This window comes from Eutrigla gurnardus (assembly GCF_963514095.1).
Source record: "Eutrigla gurnardus genome assembly, chromosome: 22".
NCBI lineage: Eukaryota > Metazoa > Chordata > Actinopteri > Perciformes > Triglidae > Eutrigla > Eutrigla gurnardus.
The window spans coordinates 15,245,242-15,264,341 of NC_139933.1; the positions used below are offsets into that span (position 1 = coordinate 15,245,242).

Genomic DNA, 19,100 nt, shown 5'->3' on the forward strand with positions numbered 1-19,100 from the left:
CCAACAACATAGATAACAGCTAACCAGTATATATCATTGCTATTTACCATGCTACTAGCAAAGGTCAACAACACAGCTAACAGCTAAAGGATTTGGTCTTTTTTGTAGCTGTTTTGTGTCTTTGTAATTTTGTGTGTCTTTGTGGTAAATGTGTGTGACTTTGTAGTCATTTTGTGTCTTTGTGGTAAATTTGAGTCTTGCAGTGGTTTTGTATGTCTTTGTAGTCATTTTAGTCTTTTGTAGCCCCTTTGTGCATCTTTGTAGTCATCTCTGTAGTTGCTTTGTGTGACTTTAGTTGTTGTTGTGTTGCTGCTGAGACTCTCCATACAGTCATAAACATGTATCACAGTATTATTGATCCACATTCATTTGTACAAACAGCTGCGTGTCCCATTAGACTGCTCGGCTTCCCACATACCAGAGTTACCAGAGTTACTTCCTGGGAGTTACTGTTGTGGATCAAAAGCCCCTCGAGCAGCAGCTATTTCTTCACACTGAATCGCATGGGCCAGCCTGTTGAAGATCTCCTTGGCCAATCAGGACTCTCCCTCCTCCCTGCACGCAGCAGACAACTCAGAGAACCCTGAGGAGGTTCCTGACAGATCTCTGCGGGCTGCTGTTTGGATCTCAATCTGGGCAAGCAAAGGCAGCGTGATAATGATGGAAGGCTTTGCATTAATCTGCATCCTGGCAGCTCTGACGACGACTGAAGCGGTATGAACACTTTATCTTACTCGTACTGAAATGTTGCAGCTATTGTCATGAGTATTAATTAAAAAATAATTGTATTTTTAGGGCTTATTGGGAAAAAAACGACGGCATGAGTTTTCCGTTTTCTCCTCCTCCTTCCCCTCCTCTTCGTCCTCTTCCTCTTCATTCTCCTCCTCCTTTGAGAGTTCAGGTGAGAAGCTCTACCTTCATCAGTGCTCTGCGGTTCTGCACATTAACATGAGGCCCTAATTAAGTGTACCACTTTGTTTATTGGACAGGAGGGATGTGTCTGAATGGAGGCCACTCCGTCCCAAGCCTGACTACCGGTGAACACATGTTCTGCTTGTGTGCTGATGGTTTTGAGGGGCGTCGCTGTGAAACGGGTGAGAAGCTGAACCCTTAAACCAAACTGCTTCGTTTTCCCCATTTTCCCCAGTTGTTAATGAAACTCCCCCTGCTGTTCCTGTAGTGAAAGGTGCTCAATGCTACGAGGGAGTAGGACTCTACTACAGAGGCACTGTGTCCAAGTCAGAGAGCGGGCGAACGTGTGAGGAGTGGGATTCGGACACCAGGGGGCGCTACATGTCTTTAGATGTCCATTCAGGGAGGCACAACTACTGCAGGTAGGCTGCTATAACTGTCCACATTCAGTTTTATTCTTGTTTCATGTCAAATGAATCAATCACTAGATCAAGTGATAGAACACCTGTGATTCTTGAAATTGTCTTTATTGTATGCTGGTACCAGAACGACAACATGCAGTCATAGACAGGTGACGAGACAACGGGCCCCTGGACACGGACATGCAATGGGCCCCACCACCTTTACCACATAAGACCGAAACACACAGACCTAGTCTTAGTCTTTTTGTGTCTCTTTGTAGTCATTTTTGTGTCTCTTTGTAGTCGTTTTGTGTCTCTTTGTAGTTGTTTTGCCACCTTTCGTAGTCATCTCTTGAGTCGTCTCTTTGTCTTTTTGCAGTTACTTTGTGTCTCTTTAAAGTAATTTTGTGCCTCTTTGTGGTTTTGTGTCTTTTTGTAGTAGTTTGATGTTTAGTTGTGGTTATTTTGTGTCTCTTCCTTGTTGCTACGTGTCTCTTTGAGTGATATTTTGTAGGTGGTGTTCAGGGAGGCCCCTGACACTCGGGGCCCCTGGGCCTGTACCCGCTAGGCCCGTTCAGTAGTCCATCTGCCAAGAACGGTAACAAAAGAGCATATAGATACCAGCAGGTCTCACACTGAACACCCACCGCCATCGTCAAAGTGTCGCCTCTCAGCTTTAACTCGAGTCAGGTGACGTCAGATGAACCGCATAGGAATTATGAGATCATATGAAAAACACCACAACCAACGGGTGCCTTTACGATTCACCAAAAAGAGGATGTAGACAGCCACAAAACACGTTTTAAAGTGGCTCAAAATGTGTCATTTGATGTGTTTTTCAGAAATCTTCATTACAAACGCCGTCCGTGGTGTCATGTGTGGAAAAACCAGCAGCTGGTTTGGGAGTATTGTCATATTCCACGTTGTGGCTTTGAGGCGTGTAAGTGCATTCTCTCTCTCTCTCTCTCTCTCTCTCTCTCTCTCTCTCTCTCTCTCTCATTACAGCCTGTTTATCTGCTTCCTCTTCATTAAATCCTCTCTCACCTTGCAGTTCCAGCCCCGCACTTGCCCTCGACCTTGACCACGCCAGCGCCCACCGAGCCACAGCCAGGTAACTTCCTGGCACTTCCTGCATCAATGGACTCACCGTTTCACATTTTCATGATTTTTTTGATTCTCACCCCCCAGCTGCAGAGTCCACATGTGGCCAGCGTTCCAGGAGGAGGCTGATGAAGATCGTTGGTGGATCAGTTGCCACCGTGGAATCCCACCCGTGGGTCGCTGCCATTTTTTGGCGCAGCAAATCCAAGGAGAAGGTTTTCCGCTGTGGGGGGAGTCTGATCTCAGCCTGTTGGGTTCTCACAGCTGCTCATTGCTTCCCCGATGGGTAGGAAGTGAGGTCATTTCCTGGAACCACAGCTGGCGGTGAGGAATAAAAGTGACAGCTGGTTGACTGGACTCTCCTTTGTGGTTTTGTGTTTCAGGTCTCATGCCAAACGGCGGCGCTTCTCCGTCGTCCTCGGGAAAAACGCCATGAACGAGACAAATCCGACTGTGGAGCAAACATTCAGGGTGGAAGAAATCATCATCCACGACGGGTTCGACAACAGTGAGGGGGATTTCAACAACGACATCGGTATGAACACTGGCCTAAAGGGCATAGGCGTGGGGGTCCAAAGTGTCAGGGGCCCCCTGGTCTTCACCTTCATTATGTCACATAAAACTACAAAGATACACCATATGAACACAAAGCGACACAATACAGCTACAAAGACACACAAAATGGCGACAAGAGCCTGAAGAAAGGGGCAAAACATGGACAAAAATGTATCAAAACAATTACAAATTGGCACAAAACCAGAGAGATGTTTAACAGAGACACAAATCGACTTCAAAGAGACACAACTAGAAAGTAGTTTAAAGTGCGTCTTGAGTTGAGTGAGTATGAACAGGTCTTTTGATGATGACGACTGATCAAAGCAGTAAATCATTGATGAATGTTTCACAGCTCTGCTGAAGCTGAGAGCCAAGAACGGGAAGTGTTCCGAGGAGAGCGACTCGGTGAAGACCGTCTGCCTCCCGCCGCCTCAGCAGAACCTGAACCCGGGATTCACCTGTGAGATCGCCGGATACGGGAAAGAGAAACACGGTGAGCAAAGTCCTCTGGGTAATCTGGGTTGTCCTGTCTGACCTGGACCCATGTTTTCCTAAACCAAGGGGGCAAATTCAAAGAGCCCAAGGTGTTGCTGAAAGTTAACATTTCATCACAGCTAACAGCTGGCCAACATAGCTAACAGCTAACCAGTAACATGATATTCATGTTAGCTACCATGCTGCTACCAAAGGCAACAACACAACTAACAGCTTAAGCTACCTTTTACTATCAAATACCAACATCACAGCTAAAAGCTAACCAGTAATATCATATTAATGCTAGCTACCAAGCTGCTATTAAAGGCCAACAACACAGCTAACAGCTGGGAAAGAGACACAATACAATGAGAAAATTGGCTAAACAACTATAAAGTCAGTGAGTCTTGGTGGGCCTTTTGCATGTCTGTGTCCAGATGACTGTCTCATCATCCGTCCATGGAGACACCTGAGCCATGTGGAGGAAGACCATTATATGCAGTTGAAAGCTAAAAAAATAATTCTATAATCAGACTAATTAGTAGAATCTGAACTTGAAACGTAGCTCGAAAGACTAGAAACCAGTCTGCTCCTCTAAGCAACGTTTCAACCTATAATTAAACGTGTTTTGGCTCTCCTCTCCAGGTTTGTGGTACAAGTCTCAGTTCCTCAGAGAGGCCCAAGTGAACCTCCTCGCCGACGACGTGTGTCGACACCAGGATTATTATGCAAACATGATCAGCGATAACATGTTTTGCGCCGGTCGTCCCGACTGGAGCCAGGACGCCTGTGAGGTATTTCTCGACAAGTCCAAACTCGATCGGGGCTTCCACAGATCAGCTTGTTGATGTCCTATTAATGCCGCTCGTCTCTTTTGCCAACAGGGCGACTCCGGAGGGCCTCTGGTGTGCGAGGTCGGCAGCAGGCTCTTCCTGTTTGGCGTCATCAGCTGGGGCGACGAATGTGCGAAGGAGAACCGACCCGGCGTCTACACCCGGGTGACCAATTACAACGGCTGGATAGAGGAGAAGACGGGGCTGTCGTCCATTGCCGCCGGCGCCATGTTTCCTCAGAAGTGAAGCTGAGGATGGGAACACGTTGACGCTGCTGCACTTACTCGTTTTCTTAGCCTTAACTGGGAGTCTAAAGCCTGAAATATCTTCTTTCTTAATATCCACAGATCCATTTATATCCATTTAAAATGAAAAATATCGGAAACCTGCATTGAATCGTAACTAACGTTACAGTGAAAGCAGCCAATAATGTAAAATCCACTTAATTGATAGTTAATACGCTAAAACAATAAAAAACAAACCTATATGCTCCCAAAAGCTTTGTTTTTATACTGAAATTTAATATAAATATGTATAATGTATCTTTGGGTAACAATTTATATCATTTATAGAGTAAAGCTTCATTCTTCACAGATTTTTCTTTTTATATTTTTTAGATCATTTTTTTATAGATTTTCTAAGCATATTATTGCCTTATTTTTCTATATGTTTGAGGTTATACATTAAAAAATATAGCCCAGAAAGGTAGAATTGCACTTTCATAGATAAAAGAAAATGATTACGTGCAGCCACGTTTTGATTCATGCTCGCTGGTTTCCGTCATGTTCTGGATTTTATTTTAATTTGATGCTGTTTAGTTAATCATTGGCTCATGTTTTTTCGTGTTTATATTGCATAATTTTGTACTTTTATATTTTTGATATTTCATGTTGTTTTACACCAAATACCACAATGGAAACACCTGACATGAGTCAAACATGAGTAAATTTGTACAAATGTCTGCCCTGAAATAATAAATCAGAAACTGACTGTAAATATAAATCAAGATGCTGTTTTTGATGACGTAGCCTGTAATTATCTTTTTTTCCCAGCTGTGTTTAATGGCTCTGGGTTTCCTAATGATGTTCAATTATAGTATTTTTATAGCTTCAATTGTCGCTTTTATGATGCTGTTAAATGACAAAGAAAGAGGGTGTTTAATGAAAACATTTCTCTGCTGCACTTTAATGTCTTAATCTTTTTAACTTTACGATCAAGTTCTGACTGTGAGGAGTTTTAACTGAAACTCACACTGAAGCCTCCATGTGACAGGAAGTAGACGAGACCATCAGTGAGAAGATTGGCTGTTTGTATGTCATCATTAATACCAGGTTTGGATACTGGTGAAATCCTGCAGGTCGTATTACTGGCTTCGCTGTAGGGAAGGGAGGCACGGGAGAACCAGAACCAGGACTGTCCAGGACCAGACTCTCAGATCCTGCTGGAGTGAAATAGTTTTCTAACGGGACTCTGGTGCTTGGAAGCACTACCAAGGGTCTACATGGGTACGCAAAAAGAAAAAAGTTCCTCGTAGTAACTTTAAGTACAAGGTTGAGGTACTTGAGTACTTCCATTTCATGCTAAAACTTGTATTTCCTGATGTGTTGATGCTGAATGTTTGTGATAAATTGAAGGATGAAGTGTTTTCTTCATTTGTAGAGAAAATCAACATCCTCCCCTGAAATAAACTCTTTAAAAAGCGTCTGGGATCAGACAGACCCGTAGAGAGTATTGCTCCTCCATTCATTTTAATGTAATCAGCTTGAAGGAGACTTATTGAGGTATTTAATTCTTCTTTATTCCAACAGCTTCTTCCTCCTACTGAACAAATATGTGTGATTTATTTGTGTTTTAATGTTGTAGTTTGTCAGTTCTAGTCCCATTTTAAAGACATTACACTTTGCAAACTTGGTGTTTGTTTTTTCCTGCTGCAATCTGGGTGGAAATGTTTTAGTCTTTTGGTAAATTAAGTTCTCACTGCGGGGAAAGCAGTCAAAGTCCAGACTAAAGAAGTGTGACCACAAGGTGGTGCTGTTGTAATAAAAGTTGACCCGGTGACCCAGACGATGACTTGTTTACTGATGCTGCTGTGACTCTAAATAGGAAAAAAACAAAATGTGTATTTCTTATGAAACCTATTTGTTCTGACGTCATTATAAGAGACAAGATTGAACCGTTTATTGTTTGAACATGTCAAACATGGTTTTACGTTGCAGAATGTTCTTTCATGGATCTGACATTTTGCCTGGGTTCCAAGGTTCATGTCGGATTATCTGACATCATGTCGTTGTACCGGCTGGACGAGTAGACGAGAGGAAACAGGTTCTACTGCGATGTTGCCTGTGATGTTGCAATGAAGCTTTTGGTACTGCGGCTCAGGGATGGGGGAGGGGGGTTACACGGAGGGGGACGTGCAAGTAATCGCATTGTGACTTAAAAACGAGGACGCCATGTTTGGTTCTTTTAAATCATCAAAGTTGTCTCTTTGTCCCAAAAAATCCTGAAAAGAGCAGCAGAACTTTATTTTTTCTCTCCCATTACTCAATTCATGACCCCTCAGATTTACTTTGTGACCCTTTGGAGGGGCCCGACCCCTATGTTGGGAAAAACCTGCTAAACTGCACCAATTCTTTTTCTGCAGAACCAGAACTGTTCTGATACTTTAAGCACATTTGTCACATCTGTAATTTTACATGTTTGTGGACATGTTGCATCTCTTTGTGGACATGTTGCATCTCCTTGTGAACATGTTGCACCTCTTTGTGGACATGTTGCACCTCTTTGTGGACATGTTGCATCTCTTTGTGGACATGTTGCATCTCTTTGTGAACATGTTGCATCTCCTTGTGGACATGTTGCATCTCCTTGTGGACATGTTGCATCTCCTTGTGGACATGTTGCACCTCTTTGTGGACATGTTGCATCTCTTTGTGAACAAGTTGCATCTCCTTGTGGACATGTTGCATCTCTTTGTGGACATGTTGCATCTCCTTGTGGACATGTTGCATCTCTTTGTGGACATGTTGCATCTCCTTGTGGACATGTTGCATCTCTTTGTGAACATGTTGCATCTCCTTGTGGACATGTTGCATCTCCTTGTGGACATGTTGCATCTCTTTGTGGACATGTTGCATCTCTTTGTGAACATGTTACATCTCTTTGTGGACATGTTGCATCTCCTTGTGGACATGTTGCACCTCTTTGTGGACATGTTGCATCTCTTTGTGAACAAGTTGCATCTCCTTGTGGACATGTTGCATCTCTTTGTGGACATGTTGCATCTCCTTGTGGACATGTTGCATCTCTTTGTGGACATGTTGCATCTCTTTGTGGGGATGTTGCATCTCTTTGTGGACATGTTGCACCTCTTTGTCGACATGTTGCACCTCTTTGTGAACATGTTACATCTCTTTGTGGACATGTTGCATCTCTTTGTGGACATGTTGCACCTCTTTGTGGACATGTTGCACCTCTTTGTGGACATGTTGCATCTCTTTGTGGACATGTTGCACCTCTTTGTCGACATGTTGCATCTCTGTCAACATGTTGGGGGGGGTTAGCTCAGGAGGTAGAGCGGGTTGGCTGGTAACCACAAGATTGCTGGTTTAATCCCCGGCTCCTCCTAGCTGAGTACCTGGTGTCCCTGAGCAACACACCTCACCCTAATTGCTCCTGACGAGCTGGCTGTCGCCCTGCGTGGTTGACTCTGCCGTCGGTGTGTGAATGTGTGTGTGAATGGGTGAATGTCAGTCATTCCTGTAAAGCGCTTTGGACAAAAGCACTATATAAATGAAGCCATTTACCATTTGATGTTGCATCTCTTTGTGGACATGTTGCATCTCTTTGTGGACATATTGCACGTCTTTGTGGACATGTTGCACGTCTTCGGGACATGTTGCATCTCTCTGTGGACATATTGCACCTCTTTGTGGATATGTTGCACCTCTTTGTGGACATCTTGCATCTCTTTGTGGACATGTTGCATCTCTTTGTGGACATATGGCACGTCTTTGTGGACATGTTGCACGCCTTTGTGGACATGTTGCACGTCTTCGGGACATGTTGCACCGCTTTGTGGATATGTTGCACCTCTTTAATGGACATGTTGCATTTCTTTGTGGACATGTTGCACCTCTTTGTGGACATGTTGCATCTCTTTGTGGACATGTGTCACCTCTTTATGGATATGTTGCATCTCTTTAAGGTGGTTTTGTGAATTATTGTGTTGGTTTTGAATCTGTGGTATTTTTCGCATACTTGGAGTACTTTTTCCCATTAATAATCCATCCACGTCCAAATGACTGTTTGCTGTTCCCTCCGATCGACAGCTAACTTGCTCGAATGCGATCCATCTCTTCAATTCGCTGCCTGCTGGAACAGGTTCCTCAAACATAAAGCAGGAAGACAAAGGAAGGCTGATCCTTCAGGTTGTCTTCATTCATCAACTTTGTCACACGAATGTTATGAAACAACAGAACCTTTAAGAAGCAGTTATTTACTGCCAACCACCAGAATGAGGTCTTTCATATGAACCAGTTCAGGAGGCTCGACAGACTTGATCTACTGTGAGTCATCATCATTAGATGTAGTACTGTCTGGGGTGGGGCTGCTGCTCACTCAGAGCTTAACAGACATTCAGGTATTTCACCAGTGACCAGTGTCAGCCATGATCCCGTTTGAATTGTACCATAAATAACATGTTTGTCAATTTAAAAGATTTGCAAGTCAAGAAAGTCATTAGTCATTGAGTTCTCTGACCTCAAATACAGTTAGCTACTAAGACGACTTTAACACTTAGCTGTAAAGTTGACCTTGAATTATGAAGCTAACTTTATTAGCAGCTTCACACCAGAATCCACATGGATCCAGATCCAGTAAGGTTGCTGTTTGGGGTGTCGCTCTGCCGCTTGAGTTCATCAGATGCACCCGTCACTCCTCCACAGTCCAAATATGGTCGCTTCCTTCACTGGTTGCACAAATCCAAGATGCCAATGGCCAAAATGCCGAACTTGAAGCTTCAAAACCGTAGTCCACAAACTGATGTGAAGTCACCATGATGACATTCACTTCTTACATACAGGCTATGTGCCTTCAGCACATCGTTGCTTCAGAAAAATACGCAATTGCTGGATGTGTTGTCTTTCTAATTTCTAAATTGTAATGGTTAGCTATATTGCAAAATGCTACTTTCTTTGAAGTCTAGAATTATCTTTTAAATTGACGAGCACGATATGTGTAATTCATGGTACAATTCAAACAGGATCAACAAGGACTGCCGTACATATTTCTTCTGAAAAAAGACCCCATGTTGGTCCACAGGAAGGGGCGGGACTTAGCCTCTCTATCGTCCAGTCTATTTCCTGGAGCTTCAGACCGACCGGGTTTAAACCAACACACACACCTGACATTGCCTGTGAGCACACACATACCTACTGTATGAGGTGTGTCTGTTACTGGGAGGTGTGTCCTCGTCCTCGTCTCCAAACCAAACTCCAACCTGTTTTCAGTGGACTCTCTGCCATCCTGTGTGTGTGACATAAAGTAACGTAAGTACATCTGCTTTGACACGATTATTAAATATTCACAACTGGATATAGAAAAGCTAGTGGTGATATTAATAGATGCCTTTTGATGTTTTATTAGATTATATTGTGTTTGTGTTATATCTTTTTCTCATCCTCCAGCCGTCTCCAACAGCCGCCACCATGCCTGAGACCGCGGAGGCCCACTCCCACACCCTAACCACCAACCGCAACTGCACCATCGAGTTCACCAACGTCAGCTCTGTCTACTGCCTCGTCAACCCAAAGTAAGCATCGCTGCTCCTACTCCATTTAATAGATACTGTAAATAAGTAAACATGTCTAAAAGACAAGGTCCATTTATAAGTAAATAAGTGGTTTTAATAACAGCCGATGATTTAATGAAACATGGTTCTTTTATGAATGTCCATTTTTGTGTCTCTTTGTGTAAATGGAGGGACTTTTACTTGTGTAGGAGTATTTGTAAATTGTGTTGTTAGAATTTTAATGTGAGTAAAGTAACTTACTGCGTCTTCCCGCCCTGCAGGGTCCACATGGAGAGCGGCTTCGTCTTCTCGCCGCCACAGCCGACCCTGCGCAGCCAGAAAGCCGAGGTGTGCTCGTTCACCAAGGACGACAACACGGCGTCGGGCGCCGTGGGCGTCATGACCTACGAGATGTTCAACATGCACAAGCGCGAGTGCAACGAGCTGATCGCCATCATGTTCTCGGTGCCGTTCGACTACAACTTCTACAAGAACTGGCTCGGGGTGGGAATGTTCGAGAAGTCGCGGGCGTGCGACGATAAGCTGTTCGATCACATGTACAATGACAAGGAGTGCAAGCGCTTTGTGCGCCACGAGGCCGACGGCTCGGGGGTGACGTACAAGGGGGCGGCGGTGGAAATGAGGGCCTGCATGTCCGACGAGGGCAAGGCCATTATTAAAGTGGAGCTTTACGACAAGATGGGCAGATAGCAAGCACATGGTTGCATGCTATATTCCTGAGAACCCGCATACAATGTGTGTCATTCATGTCATGTATGGGTGCTTTAAATAAAAGATAAAAAAAACAACAATTGGTTTCTTGTCATTTATGTGTTTTGAGTTGTTACACACGCGGTCACAAACGTTTGCAAGCAGCAACAACAAGGCTAACACATCTCTCCGTATAAAACCCATAAACGCAGAGCAGGCGGTGAAAACGACATCACAGAGATTAAAGGTACAGTACCTGAAGAGGCAGCCAGCTGTGAGACAGCGTCACACGGAGCCAAACAAACCGGATCGTAGCTTGGCTATAAAAACAAAACCAATTACCACAGTGATGTCGGCTACACCCTGTCCTCATTCCTCAGCTGGCGGTCGAGGACAAACGCTTTGATGCAGGGGCGTGTAAGGTGTCTGCTGTGGGCGGAGACTGTTTTTGGGGGAGGTTTTAGGTGTCCCAACTAGACCGATCCAAAGACTGAACCCTGTGTATCACATCTGACATCGTCGGAGAGAGCAACACACCTGTGATCTAGACAGGTAAGCCGCTTATTTCTGTTCTGTATTTGGATTTTTGGATAGTTTTTAAATTAAATTTCAAGATTCTTTATTGTCATGTACTTGGTAGCAACGCAGTCATTTGTTACCAGCAATGAAATTCTTAGTCTCGGTGCAGACTCAACAACTCAAATGAAAGAAAGAAAAAAATTAAATAGAAATAAAATAACACTGCAATTAAGAGCACACATTGTAAATGGTAACAATTGTTATATAAATACTTTGAGTTGAGAAAACAAGATGTGAAAAAGCAAACAGAAGTGTTAGCAGCAGTATTTTATGTTAAAGTGCTCCAATGTGATCCTGCTCTGTCGCAGCCGTTACCAGCGACAACATGAGTGAAACAGCGGAGGCGTTGGCCGCTAACCTCACGAGCAGAAGAAATGTCACCATTGAGATCACGAACCTCACCCAGAACTACTGCCTAATCGACCCCAAGTAAGTGCAACACTTAAAAGGTGATATTGTTGATGTAAAAGGGTACATTGTCTGCGTTGATTATTGTCTAGTTTTTGCTCTTACTTTTACTCCCTTTCTCTTGTCTGCCTTAAAATAAGGGTTTACCTGGAAAGCGGCAACTGCCACAGCCCACCTCAGCCCACCGTGCGCCCGCTGAAAACCGAGGTGTGCAACTTCAGCAAGACCAGCGGAAAAGCCGTGGGTGCTGTGGGTGTACTGACCTACAACCTGTTAGAAAAAAATTCCAAAGAAATCAAAGAGAAAGTCGCCATAATGTTCTCCGTCCCCTACGACAACAACGCGTACAAGAACTGGTTGGCAGTGGGGGTGTTCACAGAGAACACAGAGTGCAACGAGGCGCTGTACAAAAATATGTATTATGAGCAGCCGAATAGCTTTGTGAGGGAGGAAGCCAAAGGCTGCGGCATGGTGCACCAGGGCAGGTCCTTAGACATCATGGCAACCATGTCCCCGATGGGCAGGTCCATAATGAAGGTGGAGGTGTGGGACAAGCTCTTCAGTTGGTCGTAACAACACCATCAGTAAGCCACATTTGTGGCACACCAGTGTTTAATGTTCGATACATGTAGCCCTGGTTGCACCTGTGTGCTGCTGTACCACCTGTTCATGCAATAAACCTCAGTCTGATACGAGAAAATGTGTCTCTGCGATCATTACAAGAACAAAAAAAAGTATTGGCGAACAGTCGAGTCCAACTGGTGGAGCAGGTCGACGTTCGCCTGGATGAGTCATCTCTGAAAGCATAACATCTAATTTCTACTTGGTGTTCAGAAAGCAGCTCCTTATGAAGATTCATATGAATAATAATAATAATAATAATAATAATAATAATAATAATAGATGCATTGATTTCCAAGTCAATGCGGTCTGCTGTGTCTTTATCAATGACATCTGTAGAGATTAAACTTTATGGTAAACAAAAAGTATGCAGTCAGGAGAAGCCACTCTACATGTGTGGTACGAGGTCACCACCTAGTGGTCACAAGTATGTAATGCATGTACAACTTTAAACCTGCATTCTGTATTGCATTCAGGCTACCAAACCATTCTACTTTCTGTACAATTATTCTCCGTATTTTGAAGTGTATGAAACAGTGATTTTCAGCGTCAAATGCCTGCAGGAAGAGTTTTAGATTCACTTTCTTGCCAAGATGTTAGATGAGAAGATTGACACCACTCATGAATGAAGAGTAAATAAGAAGCTAGAGCCGGCAGCTAGTTAGCTTAGCTTAGCATAACGAGTGAGAATGGCTAGCCAAGGCCTGCAGTTTCTCAAGTGGCCACTTGAGGCTCCAAAAGTGAGTAAATCCTCATAATATGGAGCTAGAACAGTCTCATAATTCATAAATGCACACAGAAATTCATAAATGCACAAAAAAGATTTACAAATGTATTTGGGGATTTGTATATACATGTGACTCAAAACACAAATACATTTTCAATGCACACACAAATATGTTTCATTTCACATGTAAGTAAAAAATATTCACATAGAAAAAACAAGATTCATAAACATATTTCCAATGCACACACAAATCTAAAAAAAAAATCACAAATACATGAATGTTAAAGTATTTGCAATCTTCATCAAATACGCATTTGGGGCTTGTTACATTCATATATGAACTGTTGGACCTGTATTTACAAAGTGCTTTTAATTTGTAAACCTCCCTGCATTTGTGTGTGAAACTTTTGAGACTCCCCTGACGTGACTCTGATCCACAAATGCGTTTTTTCTAAGAGGAGGTTGTCTGTAGCCAATCAGATGTCTCCCTCCTTTACAGCCAATCACGTGAGTGTCTCCCCTCCTCCGGACGGCGGAGACGAAAGATGGTCTCTGGCAGTTCAAATGTAAGTAAAAAGTACTCATTTCTTGTGAATCTTTTACATAAGTCATATTCCAGAATTATGAATGACTGTTTAGCATGAATCGTGACGCTAAATCAGGTCTGAAACCTGTTTTCAGTGACAGAAAGTAAATGCATTCAGCTGTATTTTTTGTTTGGTTGTTTATCGGCTGTGTTTACCATTTCGGGTGCTACCGTATGCTGGTTAGGTAGATAAATTAGTCCTCAAACACATCATACAGTTTGACATGTTAGAGTTAGCATTACAGAAGCAAGTTAGGTTTAAGTGTCAGGAGTCATTCACGCAGCGGCGTCATCGGCCGTAGCTTACGGCTCCGCTAACGTTCATCTTTCCTCTGTCCTGTGTACTGCGAAGCCAGTTTAGTGGGTTAGCAGGCAGGGTGCGAGTTACGGGGGAGCAGGGGGAGCCATGGCTCCCCTGGTGGCCACCTGAGCTCCCCTGGAAACATGATTTGTGAAATTTGGGGGGAGCTCTAAAATATTGATATGATTGCCAAATTAATTATATTTTGGCCATGGTTTTCCCTCAAAGGTGTAAAATAAGAGAAATAAAATTGTATTTTTAGTTCGTGATTCATGAAAAAAGTGTTGCCTGCTTGCACGTCGGAGGCGCTTGAAGCGTGGGGGCGCTGCCTGCAGGCCGCAGCTTCATGGTTGGTGCCGCTGGCTGCTCTTATCGCGTGTTTGGCTCTGTGTACAGCTATAGCCTATAGCCATGCGGCGTTCACACCGAACGCGATAGACGCGAATACAATCGCGTCGGACGCGTGTATCGCGCCGCTTGATCATTTTGGACTTTTTTAGCGTCATTCGCGCCATTCGCTTCATTCGCGCATGACGCTCATTTTTGAGGGGAGCTGGCGGGTCACGTCGGCGGACCCTCCTCCTCCGCCTCGGGGTACCCGATGCCAGAGTCCGTGAGCCTCCTCCGGGAGCCACGTCCCTCGCACCTCTCCCCAGAGTCGGGGCCACATTCGACCTCAGATCAGATGAGACAACCCGCTGAATTTAAGCATATTACTAAGCGGAGGAAAATAAACTATCTAGGATTCCCTCAGTAGCGGCGAGCGAAGAGGGAAGAGCCCAGCGCCGAATCCCGGCGGACGTGGGAAATGTGGCGTACGGAAGACCGATTGCCCGGTGTCGCGCGGGGGCCTGAGTCCTTCTGATCGAGGCTCAGCCCTGACGGTGTGAGGCCGGTACGGCCCCCGTCGCGCCGGGGTCCGGTCTTCCCGAGTCGGGTTTGGTAATGCAGCCCGTCCATCTCAGCTCATCTGTCTGTCGGCTTGAACTCGTCGCTGATTGGATGTCGCGGCGCGATGCCGCCTGAAAAGTTCGATATTTTCCACTTTATTCGCGCCGCGTCAGACGCGCCATTCGCTTCATTCGCGTCAGACGCGCCATTCGCGCCATTCGCGCCGCGTCTCATCGCGCCAGACGCTCCATTCGCGCCGCCTCCGCCTGAATCGCGTGTCATCGCGCCATTTACATTGGTTTTCAATGTAGAGTCGCCGCTCAATTCGCGTCTATCGCGTTCGGTGTGAACGCCCCCTATAGCCCATGTGATGTATGATGTGATGATGATCGATCGGGTGTTTCATGTAAATATTGTACATAGACCTATGGTGTGCGTGCAACGGATTTTCTCTTTATAATAGGCATATGCTGTTGCTATTAATGACAGGATCAGCATTTAAACTTTGCCCCCCTCCAAAAAAAAAAATGATCGCCCGCCCCCAGCCCCGGCTCCCCCGGACACCGTGGTATAACTCGCACACTGTTAGCAGGTATGTTGAGTCTGTACTACAAGTCAGTCAGTCAGGCTGTACTACAAAGGTGGCTCTCTTTTAGATCACCACGGTAACTTATGCTTAGCTCATAACCTGGTCCCGACCAGGTTATGTTCAGAGTTTAATCATAAAACCGGCTATAAAAGCGCTGCTGTTTTACTATTTAACTAATTTACAGCTTGCGGCACCTTTACTTTGAAAGTCCAGTGGAGCTGGATCAGAACGGAGCGTTTGTACGGAGGGAGAGATCAGCTGATCCGCTGCTGTTGACTTTATCTCTGAGCGTCTCCGCCTACAGGTGTTCTCCTCACCCGTTGAGCTGAGCGTCAGGAGCTCATTGTATATTAGACTATAGTCTATATTTTACTTTTATATACAGTCAGTCACCACTGATAGAAGTTGTTCGCTCGCAGCAGGACGGATAATCAGATGGATAATCGGTTAAGTTAATAATTTAACTTAATGTGGCCGTGAATAAATTAATTCCGATGTTTCGCCTGTTATATTTCAGTGTCAAACAAAAAATACAGCTGAATGCATTTACTTTCTGTCACTGAAAACAGGTTTCAGACCTGATTTAGCGTCACGATTCATGCTTAACAGTCATTCATAATTCCGGAATATGACTTACCGTATGTAAAAGATTCACAAGAAATGAGTACTTTTTACTTACATTTGAACTGCCAGAGGCCATCTTTCGTCTCCGCCGTCCGGAGGAGGGGAGACACTCACGTGATTGGCTGTAAAGGAGGGAGACATCTGATTGGCTACAGACAACCTCCTCTGTGTACACACCAGAAGAACTGCCCGACTCGCGTCGGTAAATTCGGCGTCGGCTACTTAATATGGCCGACTCGAACAACGACATGGGCGGTTCACACCTACGGAATTTCAGCCGACGCCATACGTTCCGCGCTTGCGCGAGATGTAATGTCTCCAAAACAACAGGCGGCGCTAATCTGTATTGTGGGCCAAAAAACACGAAAACCGGAAGTAGGCGGTCCTCTCTAGACCACCTTCTTCGATTCAACTGGTTATCTGGCAGGGATGCAAACTTGTCACCTTTCGGCGAAATTCGCCGTTTTTGTTCCGAAAAAGGTCATTTGTGTGATTCATGGAGATCTGCAATAAAAATATTTCGGGGGGGGGGGGGGGTCCAAGTAATCGGCGAACGCAAGCTGTCATAAATATTTATTCCAAGCTTGTTCGTTTGGCCAACCCGTGTAATCAGGTCATCTTCGGGTCTGTAGCTGCCTTGATGCCGTACTAGACAGGAGTGACGTTGGTACGCTTCAAAAACGTCATGGTACAGACACACCAACTCCGGCAGCGACGCAACGGACCGTCGAACGCACCGGCGAGTGGGCAGTTCTGTGTTCAAGTTGGATCAATTGGATAGACGTCCTGCGAAGTGGGCGGGACTTGAGTTTCGCTCTGCCGTTTCCAATATGGCGGCCGGGCCACAAACGATCTCATTTTACAGTTAAACTACACGCTAAAGCATGTTTCTGAAAACATTTGAGGCGGGAAATGTGTAGTGCAGTAACAGAATCTGGATTCATATTTGATCAACACTGCCTGGTTTGATAGTTTGAACGAAGTTTCTGGAGCCGGCGGCATTGCGTTGGACGGACGGCATTTGCATAAAGTTCAATCCATCGAACTTTATGCAAATTCACGTACGGCGACAGGGCAGTCAATTCGACGTGCCGTATCCATCATGCGGAGCTCCTGCTCTACATAGACAATGAATGGGATCCGTTGACTTGACGTCTGCTGCCGGAGTTGGTGTGTCTGTACCATCAGGCTTTCTAACGTAGGCTGACGTGCTAATGTCAGACAGTTCGCTGACATACGCATCGCAAATCACAACCATTTTTGCTGGTTACAATAACGGTGTTATCGGATAGTACAGTGTCTATTTCTCAGGAACCTTTGAAAAATCTAAGCGAGAAAACAACGTTAAATGTACCTACCATACCTTCACATTAAAAAAAAAAACCTAAAATAAATTTATTTTAGGTTTTTTTTTTTAATGTGAAGGTATGGTATAATGGAAAATCAACGGAGCAAAGGCTTACTCTGATATCGATGTAATGTTAGCGAATGAGGGGTGAGAAGCCCCCTACCTCCCCTTGCTAGTATTTATTCCGTTCGTCCAGAGTCAAATCTATTCTTGAGGTTCCAAATATTTTCAAAGCAGTTTGTCTTTCAATGTGAGGAGTCGATCGAGTTATTTTATGTTCCGTCGTTTGAAGCAAACCTTTTAGCCCTGGCATTGGTCTCCCATTATTTATACCTTCACTGGAAGGGAAGTCCATTTTCCAGGCTCTCGCCAGCCCCCTTCAGTGAGGCAGAGGAATAACATTGAAGCATATGCAATATATATATATATATATATATATATATATATATATATATATATATATATATATATATATATATATATCAAGCTGCTAGCCTCCACCAATCAGAATGGTAAAAGAGTGACCGACTCGAATGGCGGATTACACATTTGAATCGGCTGAAATGAACGCCGACGTGGGCCGATTCGAGCGACCACACCAAGGAGACTCATGTAACGGACGCCGACTCTCTCAAAGACGCCGATTTTCGGTCCGGTGTGAGCCCGCCTTTATTGAATCGGCTGAAATGAACGCCGACGTGGGCCGATTCGAGCGACCACACCAAGGAGACTCATGTCACGGACGCCGACTCTCTCAAAGACGCCGATTTTCGGTCCGGTGTGAAAAAACGCATTTGTGGATCAGAGTCACGTCAGGGGAGTCTCAAAAGTTTCACACACAAATGCAGGGAGGTTTACAAATTAAAAGCACTTTGTAAATACAGGTCCAATAGTTCATATATGAATGTAACAAGCCCCAAATGCGTATTTCATGAAGATTGCAAATACTTTAACATTCATGTATTTGTGATTTTTTTTTAGATTTGTGTGTGCATTGGAAATATGTTTATGAATCTTGTTTTTTATATGTGAATATTTTTTACTTACATATGAAATGAAACATATTTGTGTGTGCATTGAAAATGTATTTGTGTTTTGAGTCACATGTATATACAAATCCCCAAATACATTTGTAAATCTTTTTTGTGCATTTATGAATTTCTGTGTGCATTTATGAATTATGAGACTGTTCTAGCTCCATACTCATAGACCTCCATGTAAAAATGCAGCAGAAATAAACATGTTTACAGCCTGGTGCAAAAACCGGTTCCAGCATCTCTAGCTTATATTCCTGTTCATGACAACTGTACGGGAGTGAACTTTTATATAACTGATCAGTTTAAGTTAAATTAAGGCTTGAAGTTATGCATAGTTGTGGGCTTGGCCTCTTTGATTGACAGCTGTGTGTCTTATAGGATGTGGATGTAGACGTCACCCGTTGGTTTGTGGACTACAGGGCGCGTTTTGGATCGCATGCATTTGCGCCGATGCATGCACGAGACTTGAGAGGATCCGCCGGAACTCGTCATAAACACGCCAAGTTATCACCACGTCAAGTCGGACACAGGTGCACTTCACGGACTTTTTTTTTGTTTTGTTTTTTAATTTAAACTTTATTAATAATTGTATACATAACAAAAACTATCGCGCC

At 44.2% G+C, this 19,100-nt stretch overlaps 3 protein-coding genes across 5 annotated transcripts in view; all 3 read left to right on the forward strand.

Moving 5' to 3' along the window:
- The window catches only part of LOC311032598 (uncharacterized protein), a 145,183-nt gene extending 134,307 nt beyond the window's left edge, over window positions 1-10,876 (forward strand). Inside the window, exons 1-3 of one of the 3 annotated variants that reach the window (XM_084039500.1) lie at window positions 8,970-8,973; window positions 9,961-10,085; window positions 10,346-10,876. In XM_084039500.1, the coding sequence (XP_083895626.1) occupies window positions 9,982-10,085; window positions 10,346-10,775 (534 nt within the window). In that variant the 5' untranslated portion in view covers window positions 8,970-8,973; window positions 9,961-9,981 and the 3' untranslated portion in view covers window positions 10,776-10,876. Of the gene's footprint in view, window positions 1-8,969; window positions 8,974-9,670; window positions 9,823-9,960; window positions 10,086-10,345 lie in introns of those variants that run through there. The other 2 variants (XM_084039498.1, XM_084039499.1) reach the window with 2 other exon arrangements.
- plaub (plasminogen activator, urokinase b) lies at window positions 531-5,906 on the forward strand. The gene is made up of 11 exons (XM_084040277.1): window positions 531-714; window positions 796-901; window positions 990-1,094; window positions 1,181-1,334; window positions 2,156-2,253; window positions 2,365-2,424; window positions 2,502-2,700; window positions 2,798-2,949; window positions 3,322-3,462; window positions 4,089-4,237; window positions 4,328-5,906. Exons 1-11 carry the CDS (start codon window positions 658-660, stop codon window positions 4,520-4,522), a joined length of 1,416 nt encoding a protein of 471 aa, XP_083896403.1. The 5' UTR covers window positions 531-657; the 3' UTR covers window positions 4,523-5,906.
- A 324-nt stretch (window positions 10,877-11,200) lies between the features above and the next one.
- Window positions 11,201-12,462, forward strand: LOC311032887 (deep-sea actinoporin Cjtox I-like). The gene is made up of 3 exons (XM_084039959.1): window positions 11,201-11,327; window positions 11,663-11,783; window positions 11,903-12,462. The coding sequence occupies exons 2-3, from the start codon at window positions 11,680-11,682 to the stop codon at window positions 12,333-12,335; spliced, it is 537 nt and encodes a 178-aa protein (XP_083896085.1). The 5' UTR covers window positions 11,201-11,327; window positions 11,663-11,679; the 3' UTR covers window positions 12,336-12,462.
- The last annotated feature ends 6,638 nt before the right edge of the window (window positions 12,463-19,100 follow it).